At 40.8% G+C, this 14,270-nt stretch overlaps 1 protein-coding gene across 5 annotated transcripts in view; it reads right to left on the bottom strand.

Moving 5' to 3' along the window:
* Positions 1–6,993, bottom strand: part of PDSS2 (decaprenyl diphosphate synthase subunit 2) — a 286,547-nt gene extending 279,554 nt beyond the window's left edge. For 4 of the 5 annotated variants that reach the window (XR_002181420.2, XM_019967269.2, XM_070796007.1 and 1 more), the window contains exon 1: positions 6,420–6,993. Coding sequence is in view for 4 of the 5 variants with exons in the window: in XM_019967269.2 (XP_019822828.2) it covers positions 6,420–6,700 (281 nt within the window). In the remaining variant the exon portion in view is untranslated. The remainder of the gene's footprint in view (positions 1–6,419) is intronic. The other variant, XM_019967268.2, reaches the window with a different exon arrangement.
* Positions 6,994–14,270: the final 7,277 nt, after the last annotated feature.

Genomic DNA, 14,270 nt, shown 5'->3' with positions numbered 1-14,270 from the left:
ACTGCTGGGCTGGATGAAGCACAAGCTGGAATCAAGATTGCCGGGAGAAATATCAATAACCTCACATATGCAGATGACACCACCCTTACGGCAGAAAGTGAAGACGAACTAAAGAGCCTCTGGATGAAAGTGAAAGAGGAGAGTGAAAAAATTGGCTTAAAGCTCAACATTCAAAAAACTAATATCATGGCATCTGGTCCCATCACTTCATGGCAAATAGATGGGGAAACAGTGAAAACAGTGACAGACTTTACTTTTTTGGGCTCCAAAATCACTGCAGACGGTGACTGCAGCCACGGAATTAAAAGATGTTTGCTCCTTGGAAGAAAAGTTATGACCAACCTAGACAGCATATTAAAAAGCAGAGACATTATGTTGCCAACAAAGGTCCGTCTAACCAAAGCTATGGTTTTTCCAGTAGTCATGTATGGATATGAGAGTTGGACTATAAAGAAAGCTAAGCGCCAAAGAATTGATGCTTTTGAACTGTGGTGTTGGAGGAGACTCTTGAGAGTCCTGTGGACAGCAAGGAGGTCCAACGAGTCAATCCTAAAGGAAATCAGTCCTGAATATTCGTTGGAAGGACTGATGCTGAAGCTGAAACGCCAATAGTTTGGCCACCTGACGCAATGATCTGACTCATCAGAAAAGACCCTGATGCTGGGAAAGACTGAAGGACGGAAGAGAAGGAAACAGAGGATGAGATGGTTGGATGGCATCACCAACTCAATGGACGTGAGTTTGAGCAAGCTCCTGGAGTTGGTGATGGACTGGGAAGCCTGGCGTGCTACAAAGAGGTCAAAAAGAGTTGGACACGACTTAGTGACTGAACTGAATGACTAAACAACAATGACAATCAGCAATGTATGAGAAATCTAGTTTCTCTGCATCTTCACCAAGATTTCATATTGTATTTTTTATTTTAGTCATTCTAATAGGTATGCAATGGTATCTCATCATGGTTTTAACACACATTTTTCTAATGGCTAATATTGTTCAACAACTTTTCATATACTCATTTTCTGTTTTTATAGGCTTTGTGCCCATTTTCTAACTGTTTTCTTACCACTGAGTTCAGAGTGATCTTTATATATTCTGGATGCAAGTCCTTCAGGTAAGTGATTTACAGATGTTTTCTCCCTGTGGCTAATCTTTTGAACCTATTAACAAGGTCTTTCCACAGAACAAAGTTTTCAATTTTGATGAAATCCAATCATTGATCTTTTTTTCTTTAATGAACTGCATTTTTTGTTTCACATCTAAAAACTGTTTACCGAGTCCACATTCCAAATATCCCCTCCTATGTTTTCTTAAGTTTTATTTGATAGTTTTACATTTCACATTTAATTCCATTTAACGTAGATTCTTTTTTTTTTTTAACATGGTGTGAAGTTTAGGTCAAGGTTTACTTTCTTGCCTATATAATGTCCAAATTGTTCCAGCACCATTTATTGAAAAGACTATTCTCCCTCCATCAAACTGCTTTTGCATCTTTGTCAAAAATCAACTTGGGTGTATTTGTGTTGATCTATTTCTGAGTTTCCTATTCTATTTCAATGATCTATCTATTCCTCTGCCAATACCACAGTGTGTTAATCAATGAAGTTATATATATATCTTAGACTTAACATTAGGTAGAATGACTCCTTCCATTTTCTTTTTATTTTCTTCAATATTGCTTTAGCTATTATAGCTCTATTAATACTGTTCACTTTATCACACTGCTTATTGTTGCTTTTAAGGTCCTCCCTGAAGAATCCCATGGATTGTATAGTCTGTGGGGTTGCAGAGTCGGACACGAATGATCGACTTTCACTCACTCACTCACTATGCCTATAGAAGAAGTATGTCAGCCTGGAGAAGAAAGGAAAATGAAAAGAATCAAGAAGAAAAAAACTGTAATAAATTACCACCATCCTAAAAAGACTACACATGTAGTTTTCATCCATCTATTCTCATCACACCCCAATTTCTTCATGAAAGATTCTCTACTATTCTAGGCCACTTTATTTTTTATGTTTGTTATTGAGGGACAGTTAATGTACAATGGTATACATTTCAGGTGTACAACAAAGTGAATCATAATTTTTAAATTATTATAAAAATAATTCATAATTATTCATAATTATTATAAAAATACTAGGTATATTCCTAGTGCTATACAATATATTCTTGTAGCTCATTTAATTTATACCCAGTAGTTTATACCTCTTAATCCCCTACTCCTTTCTGGCCCCTCCCCACTTCCCTCTCCCTACCAGTAACCACTAGTTTGTTCTCTATATCTGTGAATCTGTTTTTGTTGTTGGTGTTGCTGTTGCTGTTATATTCACTAGATTATTTTTTTATTCGATATATAATTAATATCATACAGTGTTTATCTTTCGCCAGGTCACTTTAGTATCTCTAAATGTAATAGCTAATGTATCTCTACTACTCACTAGTCACAAGTCATTTATCTCCTTCTGTTAGATATCTGTAAATATACTTGTGTCCAACACGATGCCTATTCTCAAAGGACATGGTCCATGTTATAGAGTTCTTTATACTCCTCCACAAGCTTTAATAAACATTGAACTGAGGATTATTTATCTAATTGGAACTTACAACACAGAGATACTAGAACATCTAGAAGAACAAGAGTAAAAAAATTAATTGCTACACTATTGTTAGCAATATGATCATTATCTCACCAAATCTTAAGATTTTAAATTTAATCTCACTTCTCAATTAAACTGTTACAAAAGTAAGTTCTAGGCTCTTTCCCTTCTTATTGATGAGATAGCTTAGGTAAAGAAAGAGAAGGTAGTGAATAATGAATTATGGTGATTTCCTTCTTTTCTCCTCTTGTTTGCCAAAAAATGTCACTGTACATCTAAATTTTAGGGCCATCAGATATGATTCATCCCTAATACACTGTGTTTATCTACCCAAAAAGTAAAATGACCCAAGGGATCAGAATATCAATATAAGTAAATAATGGAATCTCAAAATGTAAAACAGAACTAAGTAAAAGAATTTACCAAACCCAATTTTTTATGGTCTTATCTATATTAACTATATGGGGTCTTTGTGTCCTTTGGCTAGCATACTGAGATACTCTCTGTCTTAATTATCAATGCTTTGCCAACAAGATTTCAACAAAGTAAGGTGCAGCATGTGAAACAATATAGCTACTTAATCCATGTTTTTAGCTATAATTTACAATAACCACAATCTGCCTACCCTATGGATCAAATGCTTGCTTCTTTGCTGAAATAGGTGTATACAGGATCACCTCCCCAAAAGGTTTTTGTTCACTGACTGCCTGTGAGTTTAGACTGTTTAAAGAATTTAAACATGTAACAAAACTATATACAGATTAACTCCTCCTTTTCTTACAAAATAAAGTAATCCACATATGTTACTATGGCTTCGCTGAAACTTTCTCCAATTCTTTCACTGTATTAGATCAGGGACAGGCAGGCAGGGGAGGCTACAATCAGGAAAGTTTCAGAGCCATTAGTCTTACAAGCTTTCATCTAGAGTGTCTCTGGTGGTCTCAGAAGGAGTCTTCTCTAAGACCCCAATTGATACTCTGACAAGTAGATGAACTGCAATTCTCAGAATATGCACATTTCTAAGGCTTTTTCTAGTTCTGCCCTTTTCATGTCAATGCTTTATTATAGACACTACAATATGCATATGCACAATGTAATATGTAGTCCAAGGGGATTAGATTCAGGAACTCCCATGGATATCAAAATCTGAGGATTCTCAAGTCCCTCACAGTATCTGTGTATAATCCAAGGTACATCTTCCCCTATACTTTAAATCATCTCTAGATTACTTACAATGCCAATTCTATGTAAATGGTTGTATATACAATATTAGTGCTATAAAAATAGTTCCTGGTGCACAGCAAACTCAAGTTTTGTTTCAGGGGGACTTTCTGAAACATCCCCACTGAATATTGAACCTACAATTGGTTCAGGGTGTGGTTGTGAACTCACAGATCTGGAGGGCTCACTGTACTACCACATCCTCCACTGCTAACACTACCATATTCCCATCACATACAGAGAAACCCACTATTTGATTGGCAAAAAATAAGACATTTCATGGTTCATGTATTGTGAGAACACAGAGTAACTTGAACTCAGACACTGCTGCTGCTGCTGCTGCTAAGTCGCTTCAGTCGTGTCCAACTCTGTGCGACCCCATAGACGGCAGCCCACTAGGCTCCCCCATCCCTGGGATTCTCCAGGCAAGAACACTGGAGTGGATTGCCATTTCCTTCTCCAATGCATGAAAGTGAAAAGTGAAAGAGAAGTCACTCAGTCGGGTCCGACCCTCAGCGACCCCATGGACTGCAGCCTTCCAGGCTCCTCCATCCATGGGATTTTCCAGGCAAGAGTACCGGAGTGGGGTGCCATTGCCTTCTCTGTCAGATACTGCTAGTAAGAATGTAAACTGGTATAACGACTTTGGAAAACAATTTGTTATTATCTCCTAAAGCTGACCATGTGTATACCCGCCTTTATTCTCTCAAGACAAGTACACCAGAAGACATGTTCAGGATATTCACAGCAGTACTTTTCATAACACCACAAACTGCAAACAACACAAATGCTGATCAAAAGAAGACTATGGTATTTACACAGTAGAATCTCACACATCAGTGAAAAACTAACAAAGTATAGTTAACACAACAGGGATAAATCTTAGAAACAATGACAAATTTAAAAAGCAAGTCACAAAGGACTACATGCAATAAACTACAATATTTGTAAATTTTAAAAATGAGCATTATTAGACACATTACTATTTAAGAAAACACTCATGCAACTTTAAAAAGGAAAAATAAACACAAAATTCAGTTCAGTGGGGATCAGGGAGATAAACCAGTGAATAGAGATAGCTTCAACAGGATTGATAAAAGTTATATTTCTTCAACTGGGTGGTAAGCTCATTCCTCTCACTATTAAGCTTTAAAAGATACATGCCGTGTGTTCTGAGTGTGTACCATCTAGAATCTCTGGAGAATTAACATTTCAGCTTCAAAACAAATTTAACCTACTCATAAAATGACATTCCTGATAACTGGGAATGATGCCCAAGAAATAAAATCTCTCTACTACTGCTATTTGGTATTGCTATTTGGTAACTTTTATAGTAACAAAGAAATAGCAGATGTCTCATAAAAAATTAAAGCAAGAGAAAGGGAAGTAAGGGTAGCTATAAAAGAGCAATATGAGAGATCCTTGTAGTGATGGAAATGTATCAGTGTCAACATCCTGCTTGTGGGACAAAACTGCAAAGGATACATTGGACCTCTCTATAGTATTTCTTTCAACTGCATGTGAACCTCCAATTATTTCAAAAGTTTGTGCTTTTTCTTTAATAAAAATGATAATTTTGTCCAAGATTTCTCCACAATGGTACTACTGACATTTTAGTGTACCTAATTCTTCACGGTAGGGAGTTGCCCTGGGCACTGCAGGGTGTTTAACAGCATCTCTGGCCTCTTACCTATTAAACACCAGCAGCACAGCCCAGTTGTAACATTTCCATACATTGCCAAATGTTCCCTAGGGGACAAGTAAGTTGCTTATTGTACTAGAGTTATGTAAAGAATATTCCTATGCTTAAGAAATACACAATGACGTACTTAGGGGTAAAGGAATGACATATGAAATGTACCACAAACGATTCAGGAAAAACATGTGTATGTATATATATTTTATTTACATATACATGAATAGTGTGTGTGTGTGTGTGTGTGTGTATAATAGGTGAATATAATTAAAGTATGTTATTAATTTTATTCCTGCAACTTTTCTATGTGTTTGCAATTGTTAATATAAAGGTGGGGTTTTTTAAAATGGAACCCAAAGCTGTGGTCCTTAAAGTCCTAAAAGCAGGTTTCACAGTAGCAGTCCAGCATAAAGTGATAAAAATCCCAAGGGAAAATGAATACTGACTGGATAAATTCCTACTTCAAGCCTGAGACAAAAGTTGCAAATGACTGCCAAACTTTTGGCCTATCTCCCCCCAACCCATTCTTTCTAGAGGTGACTTCCTGAATAATGCAGAACCGAAAATAAAACTATCCCACGTTTAAAAGACTATTTCTAGGAAGTGACTCAAACCCACATCCCTACTCGATGTTTCCACAAATCACCGAGGCAACTTCACCTTTAATAGCCATGAAGCAAAAATGCGAAAATCGCACGTGTTCTCATTCTTGCATCGCAAATATTAATAAAAGTATGTTAAGGTGAGTGGACTAAGACACAACACCGAATGTCTAGGATGGCTGAGGAAATTAAGGAGTAAAAAGAAATAAACAGGCAGTCTGAGAGAGGCAGGAAAAGTGTATCGGCCAGAAAAAAGGACTAGAGTGGGTGAGAGTGTGTCAGGGCGAAGGTGTAGCTCACCTGACTGTGGTAAGCAGAGGGTGCTGAGTCCCCACCAGCTTCCGCACCTGCATAGCGATGTTGCAGAGCTCGTCGCTCAGCAGGCAACGGAGGCTCATGAAGGACGTGGGGTAGCCCACGATCTTCTCCGCCTCTGACACCACTTGGTTCCACTGGGCCGGGGACCTGGAGGACTGACCACGACAGGAGATCACCGAAGAGATGGTGTCGAGGGGGCCACGCAGGGGACCCGAGGCCCCAAGATAACGGGGCAAGCGCAAAAGCAGCTGCCGAAGGCTCATAGTTTGAGTCTGAGGGTTTCAGGGACTTGAGGGTGTCCGGAGGTGGCGCGGGGAACAAGCCAGGGACAGATGAGGAACTTGCGGGAACTAGAAAAAAGCGGCGATTCTTGACCCTCAAGAGGGTGGGTTTTTGGAGTCGTGACCAGAAACGAACTTTAACTGCAGATCCCGCAGTCTGGGTTACACACATAACACCCTCAACCCAGCACTGCCCACATCCATCTATGGTAGAAACTACGGCCGCTGCCTAAATGGGGAACGCCATATTAGAGGAGTGAAATACGACTTGCCGTAAAGACGGAGGCGGGCTGTTCTGCAGCAAAGAATTTTCCCTACTTTGCGGCGCAGCCCGGACGCCCCGAGGGGCGGGGCTCTGGAGGTGATCCCGGGAAGGCGGGGTAGGGTGCAAACCTCAGCTCCTCCCACCTCTTCCTGGCCTGTCAGGGCGGAGGGTGACAGGGATGGGCGAGCGGTGTCCCAGCCCCTGGAGTTTGGGCAGAGTCCGATTCATCGTGGGATACCCAGGGCCCACCACGGAGTAGGCACGCATAAATATGTGTTCTGAACCAGGGTTGGTGTCTGCTAAGTGTCTTTTGCTGGCCCCCAGCCCTCCCTGGAGAAAGGGATGGAGCCGAAGCGCCAGTTCCTCTGGGAAGCTATCCTGAGACTCTGGCAGTGGTAGTGAACGGGCGTGAGGGCACTCTCTCGTATCATCTGTGCCCAACCTATGAAATGTGGCACGGCCTCGCAGAAACGGTGTTTTTTGTTTTTTATTTCCCCAGGGTCTGTCCTGGGTCCTTGCTTCTGGCTCCTCGCTGAACCTTGGGTTCCCCTGTGTGCAGCTCAGGCAGAACCAGCTGTGCCTCCTGAAAGGGTGCAGACAGGCACTTCTAGAAGGATGTACTCCCTCACCATGGAGGATCTGATACAGAGCAGAGCCCTGTGGGATTCCTGGGCACAAAGCCTTTGTGTCCCCTATTTTTTTTAAATTATAGGAAACAGCTTTCATTCATAGCAAACATTATTACAAAGCTCGTGGAGGTGATGGAATTCCAGCTGAGCTATTTCAAATCCTAAAAGATGATTCTATTGAAGTGCTGCACTCAATGTGTCAACAAATTTGGAAAACTCAGCGGTGACCACAGGACTGGAAAAAGTCAGATTTCATTTAAACCCCAAACAAAGGCAATGCCAAAGAATATTCAAACTACTGTACAATTGCTCTCATTCCACATGCTAGCAAGGTCTTGCTCAAAATCCTTCAAGCTAGTCTTCAGCAGTACATGAACTGAGAAATTCCAGATGTACAACCTGGATTTAGAAAAGGCAGAGGAACCAGAGATCAAATTGCCAATATCCACTGGATCATAGAAAAAGCAAAGGAATTCCAGAAAAATATCTGCTTCATTGACTACACTAAAGCCTTTGACTGTGTGGATCACAACAAACTGTGGAAAATTCTTAAAAGATAGGAATATCAGACCACCTTACTTGCCTCCTGAGAAGCCTGTATGCAGATCAAGAAGTTCCAGTTAGAACCAGATATGGCACAACGCACTAGTTCAAAATTGGGAAAGGATTATGTCGAAGCTATATATTGTCACTCTGCAAAATTAACTTATATGCAGAGTACATCATGTGAAATGCCAGGCTGGATAAAGCACAAACTGGAATGAAGATTGCCAGGAGACATATCGACCTCAGATATGCAGCTTATACCATTCTAATGGCAGAAAGTGAAAAGGAACTAAAGAACCTCTTGATGAGGGTTAAAGAGGAGAGTGAAAAATATGGCTTAAAACTCAACATTCAAAAAATTAAGGTCATGGCATCCAATCCCATCACTTCATGGCAAATAGACGGGGAAACAATAGAAATAGTGACAGATTTTATTTTCTTGGGCTCCAAAATCACTGCAGATGGTGATTGCAGTCATGAAATTAAAAGACCCTTGGTCCTTGGAAGAAAAGCTATGAAAACTAGAGAGCATATTAAAAAGCAGACATCACTTCACTGACAAAGGTCCATATAGTCAAAGCTATGTTTTTTTCCAGTAGTCATGTACGGATGGGAGAGTTGGATTATTAAGAAGGCTGAACGCTGAAGAATTGATGCTTTTGAATTGTGATGCGGGAGAAGACACTTAAGAGTCCCTTGGACAGGAGGGAGATCCAACCAGTGAATCTTAAAGGAAATCAACCCTGAATATTCATCAGAAGGACTGATACTGAAGCTGAAGCTCCAATCCTTTGGCCACCTGATGCAAAGAGCCGACTCATTCGAAAAGAAACTGATGCTGAGAAAGGTTGAGGGCAGGAGGAAAAGGGGCAACAGAGGATGAAATGGATGGATGGCATTCCTTGGTAGCTTAGTTGGTAAAGAATCTGCCTGCTGTGCAGGAGACCTAGGTTCAATCCCTGGGATGGGAAGATCCCCTGGAGAAGGAAATGGCAAACCACTCCAGTATTCTTGCCTGGAAAATCCCATGGATAGAGAAGCCTAGCCAGCTACAGTAGATGGGATTGCAAGAGTCAAACATGACTTAGTGACTCAACCACCACCACCACCAGGAGATAGTGAAGGGCAGGAAAGTCTGACGTGCTGCAGTCCATGGGGTCAAAAGGAGTCAGACACCACTCAACAACAACAACCAAGACCTTCCCTGAGCTCCAACGTGCAGATTTAAGTAGCTGTTAATTAGGGAAGGGAAGGGATACAAAACTAGGGAGAAACAGTCAAGAGCAAAGGCCCTGTTTCCCCATCAATGGATACACATAACAGTATCTTAGAGCTATTTTGCAGACACTGAAACCCCCTCCAGGTGGAAGAAGTTAAAGATTAACAATGGTATGCTGCCCCCAAGCATGTAGATGACCAGTTGTACCTGAAGATTGTTGATGCTGACTCCTACTCACCTCACCACCAACCCATCAGAAGAATGTCCACGAGCTGATCACACCCTCTTTGAACAATTACAATAAAACGTCCCACTATCTTCTCCAAGTTGGGACACATGGTTCTGAGGGCATTAGCCCACTGTCGCCCCCCTTTTGCCTGGCAAAGTAATGAAGCTATCCTTTTCTACTTCCCTCAGAACTCTGTCTCTGAGATTCAATTCAGCACCGATGTACAGAGAAGCTGAACTTTGCCCATCAGATCCATAATTATCATCTACTCTAGTGCTTTCATTTACAACTCATGTATTAGCTCATTTAATCCTCAGATCAACCCCATTAAGTAAATAATATTGGCATTCTCTGTGTTTCATATGAGGAAACTTAGGCACAGCCACGTAGTGTAAATTGCCTAAGGCCACACTAGGCAGGATACTATACCCAGGCAATCTGGTTTCTGAATCCATGCTCTTAGTCATAACGTTACTGTTTAAGTAACAGGTTACCAACCACTCTTCTCGCTCTGTCAGTGTGGCTCTATAATGCTGCCTATTCTTATATCAGGTATGCCTAGCATCCTACTCCCTTTCTCATCACCCAAAACAAGTATTAACAAACCCTTGTTAGTAATAAAGATGTATCATTGAATTTTACACCCTAAAAAATAGCTTGTAAAATGTTCGTTAACTTTCAAAATCTTTTAAAATTCATGATTGATATTTTTTAAATTAGCATCATGCATAATACTGAGTAAGACTTGGGCTACATTAAAAAAAATTCAGACTTAAAATCAGGCAAATTAAAGAGTTATTATTTGCTTTGTACAAAAGATGCTTTTCTCTTAAAAGATTTAGCCTCAGACTCCCTTTGAATGGCAAATTTCCCTTGTGATTTAAAATTTTTATTTCCAAAAATTCAGTTTAGGCATAACTTTTCAGGGGTACATTTTAGGTAAATGAATTATGCTCAGAAGTATTAAAAACAGTCTATGCCCAGTAAATAAATAAGGCAAGCCAAAGTTCAAAAACAATTCGTGTGAAAGAGATAATAGCCTCTTGGCAATAAAATTTAGGTCTGTTCTAGATGAAAATAAATGTGGAGAGTGAGCTACCTTACCATTCTCAAAAGTTCCAAAGTCTGAGCATCTGGGTTATCCAAGGTGAAAGAAGTCAGGAAAAAATGAAGGGAGATAAAGACTGAATGTGATATATTGTGCACCTGAGGCTGTTGCCTCAGGATCATGGTACTTTAAGACTAACTTTTCATGCAATTTCCTTAATACCAATTCACAGCATGTACTTTAATTTCTCCACAGAAGCCAAGTGCATTATTCTCTGGTCATACTCTATTAACCAAGTTTTTGATTATTCATGGGACTTTCAGTCCCATTTACTTTAAATAAATAGCACTTTTCTTTATTCTTACAGTTAAAAGGTTGCATTATACCTAATGATTATCAGTTTTTAGAAGATTAAAATGGTATTTGTTATTTAATCTTCCAGATAAATACATAACTCCTTAGAGTTTGAATAAAGAGATTTCTAAATTGCCACTGATTTTTGGAGGTGCAAAGACAGGGAGTCTCTGTGACTCTGCCCTTCCCCTGCCACAGATTACAGTCACTTTGAGGATGTCTGTGAATGTGTGCATAAAGGAAGAATACAGCAGGGTTCCTTACTTTGGCATTAATGACTTTTTGAACCAGATAAGGCTTTGTTAGGGGAGGCAGGGGGCTGGGAGGCGAAGGCTATCCTGTGCATACTAGATGTTTTGCAGCATTCTTTGCTTCTACTCACTAGATGTCAGGAGTGCCTCTCTCCAAATTTGTCTGAGGACCTGGCCAAATGTGACCTGGGGGGCAAAATTGCCCATGAGAATATAGAGAAATGGGAGCTGCTGAAAGAAAAAAATTTCTATCCATGACATTTACTCCTCCTACAAGGCGGCAAAAGAAGAGGTCCTGGGTGTAGGCAGCCCTGCAGGTGAAAGAATAGTCATGCCACACTCTGTGGAAAGCACCCATACCCAGGGATGGCTCCTCCTTGGCTTTGGGATTGTTCTGGAGACAGAAACCTGACAAAAGATGACCACAGTTCCTCCTTCATCTTTCTCGGGATCCTGAACCTGGTAAAGTGCCAGTGAACTTCACTTCCTGTCCTCTCTGCATTCTCCTGACCTTAGAAAGAAGTGAGGTCATATTTGTTGTCCTTTACTTTGTCTGGAAACCCAAACCAGCTTTTGGAAATACAAGGTCTTAACACAGATGGTGTGTGCTTTGGGCTTTGGCATTTCCATGATTAGGTGAGTGGAAATACATAGGGACAGTATAGCCACCCTCCCATTACCCTCATTACAATCACCTATTGTTTATGCTAACAGAGTTCTTCCAAAAGTAGATGAAAGCATGACATATATCTTAGGGCAGAATAAAAGGAGGCAAGTAATCAGATTAGCAAAAATCAAAAAGTTTGACCACCTACTGAGTTGGCAGGCTGGAGAACAGGGATGGCACATATTTCGAGTAAGAATGTAAAACGCTGTGTAAACAGCACCTGTGGAAGGGAAATGATAATCCCTAGCAAAATTATAACACAATTGCACTCATCTCACACACTAGTAAATTAATGCTCAAAATTCTCCAAGCCAGGCTTCAGCAATATGTGAACGGTGAACTTCCTGATGTTCAAGCTGGTTTTAGAAAAGGCAGAGGAACCAGAGATCAAGTTACTAACATCCGCTGGATCATGGAAAAAGCAAGAGCTCCAGAAAAACATCTATTTCTGCTTTATTGACTATGCCAAAGCCTTTGACTGTGTGGATCACAATAAACTGTGGAAAATTCTGAAAGAGATGGGAATCCCAGACCACCTGACCTGCCTCTTGAGAAACCTATATGCAGGTCAGGAAGCAACAATTAGAACTGGACATGGAACAACTGGTTCCAAATAGGAAAAGGAGTATGTCAAGGCTGTATATTGTCACTCTGCTTATTTAACCTATATGCAGAGTACATCATGAGAAACGCTGGGCTGGAAGAAACACAAGCTGGAATCAAGATTGCCGGGAGAAATAACAATAACCTCAGATATGCAGATGACACCACCCTTATGGCAGAAAGTGAAGAGGAACTCAAAAGCCTCTTGATGAAAGTGAAAGAGGAGAGTGAAAAAGTTGGCTTAAAGCTCAACATTCAGAAAACAAAGATCATGGCATCTGGTCCCATCACTTCATGGGAAAGAGAGGGGGAAACAGTGGAAACAGTGTCAGACTTTATTTTCAGGGGGTCCAAAATCATTGCAGATGGTGATTGCAGCCATGAAATTAAAAGATGCTTACTCCTTGGAAGGAAAGTTATGACCAACCTAGATAGCATATTCAAAAGCAGAGACATTACTTTGCCAACAAAGGTTCGTCTAGTCGAGGCTATGGTTTTTCCAGTAGTCATGTAGATGTGAGAGTTGGACTGTGAAGAAGGCAGAGCGCCAAAGAATTGATGCTTTTGAACTGTGGTGTTGGAGAAGACTCTTGAGAGTCCCTTGGACTGCAAGGAGATCCAATCAGTCCATTCTAAAGGAGATCAGTCCTGGGTGTTCTTTGGAAGGAATGATGCTAAAGCTGAAACTCCAGTACTTGGCCACCTCATGCAAAGAGTTGACTCATTGGAAAAGACTCTGATGCTGGGAGGGATTGGGGGCAGGAGGAGAAGGGGACAACAGAGGATGAGATGGCTGGATGGCATCACCATCGACTCGATGGACATGAGTCTGAGTGAACTCCGGGAGTTGGCGATGGACAGGAAGGCCCTGCGTGCTGCAATTCATGGGGTCGCAAAGAGTCAGACACGACTGAGAGACTGAACTGAACTGAACTGAAGCAAAATTATATATACATTTAAATGCATGCATACTAAGTCGCTTCAGTCATGTCCAACCCTTTGTGATCCTACAGACTATAGCTTGCCAGGCTCCTCTATCCGGGATTTCCTAGGCAAGAACACTAGAGTCGGTTGCCATGGAATCCTCCTCCAGGGGATCTTCCAGACCCAGGGATTGAACCTGTTTCTTAAGTCTCCTGCATTGGCAGGTGGGTTCTTTACCACTAGCGCCACGTGGGAAACCCATATATTTACATGAAAGTGAAAGTGAAGTCACTCAGTCGTGTCCGACTCTGCGACTCTGTGGACTGTAGCCCACCAGGCTCCTCCGTCCATGGGATTCTCCAGGCAAGAATACTGGAGTGGGTTGCCATTTCCTTCTCCAGGGGAATCTTCCCGACCCAGGGATCAAACCCAGGTCTCCTGCATTGCAGGCAGACGCTTTAACCTCTGAGCTACCAGGGAAGCCCATATATTTATATACTGTATATTCTGGAGACCACTCCACATCAGTGTAAAGAGATTATCTTTTTCAGAATTGCATAGTGTGTTTCATTGTATGGATCTACCCCAGTTTATTCAACTAGTCCCTTACTTATGGTTATTTGGTTTGTTTCCAATCTTTTTTGTTGTTGTTGTTATTGTTGTTTCCAATCTTTTGCTAACACAAATAATATTGCAGTGAATACATTTGTGCATAAGTCACTTTATATGAATAAAATTTAATTGGTGTGATTATGCCACCAACTGAATATACAGTTAGGTGATTTACTTCAGTTGTTTTCAAGTTTTAGGAACCACA

The sequence above is a fragment of the Bos indicus genome, chromosome 9 (genome assembly GCF_029378745.1).
Source record: "Bos indicus isolate NIAB-ARS_2022 breed Sahiwal x Tharparkar chromosome 9, NIAB-ARS_B.indTharparkar_mat_pri_1.0, whole genome shotgun sequence".
Classification (NCBI taxonomy): Eukaryota; Metazoa; Chordata; class Mammalia; order Artiodactyla; family Bovidae; genus Bos; species Bos indicus.
Note: the sequence above shows the minus strand (reverse complement) of the source record. Positions and strands in the feature narration are given on the sequence as shown.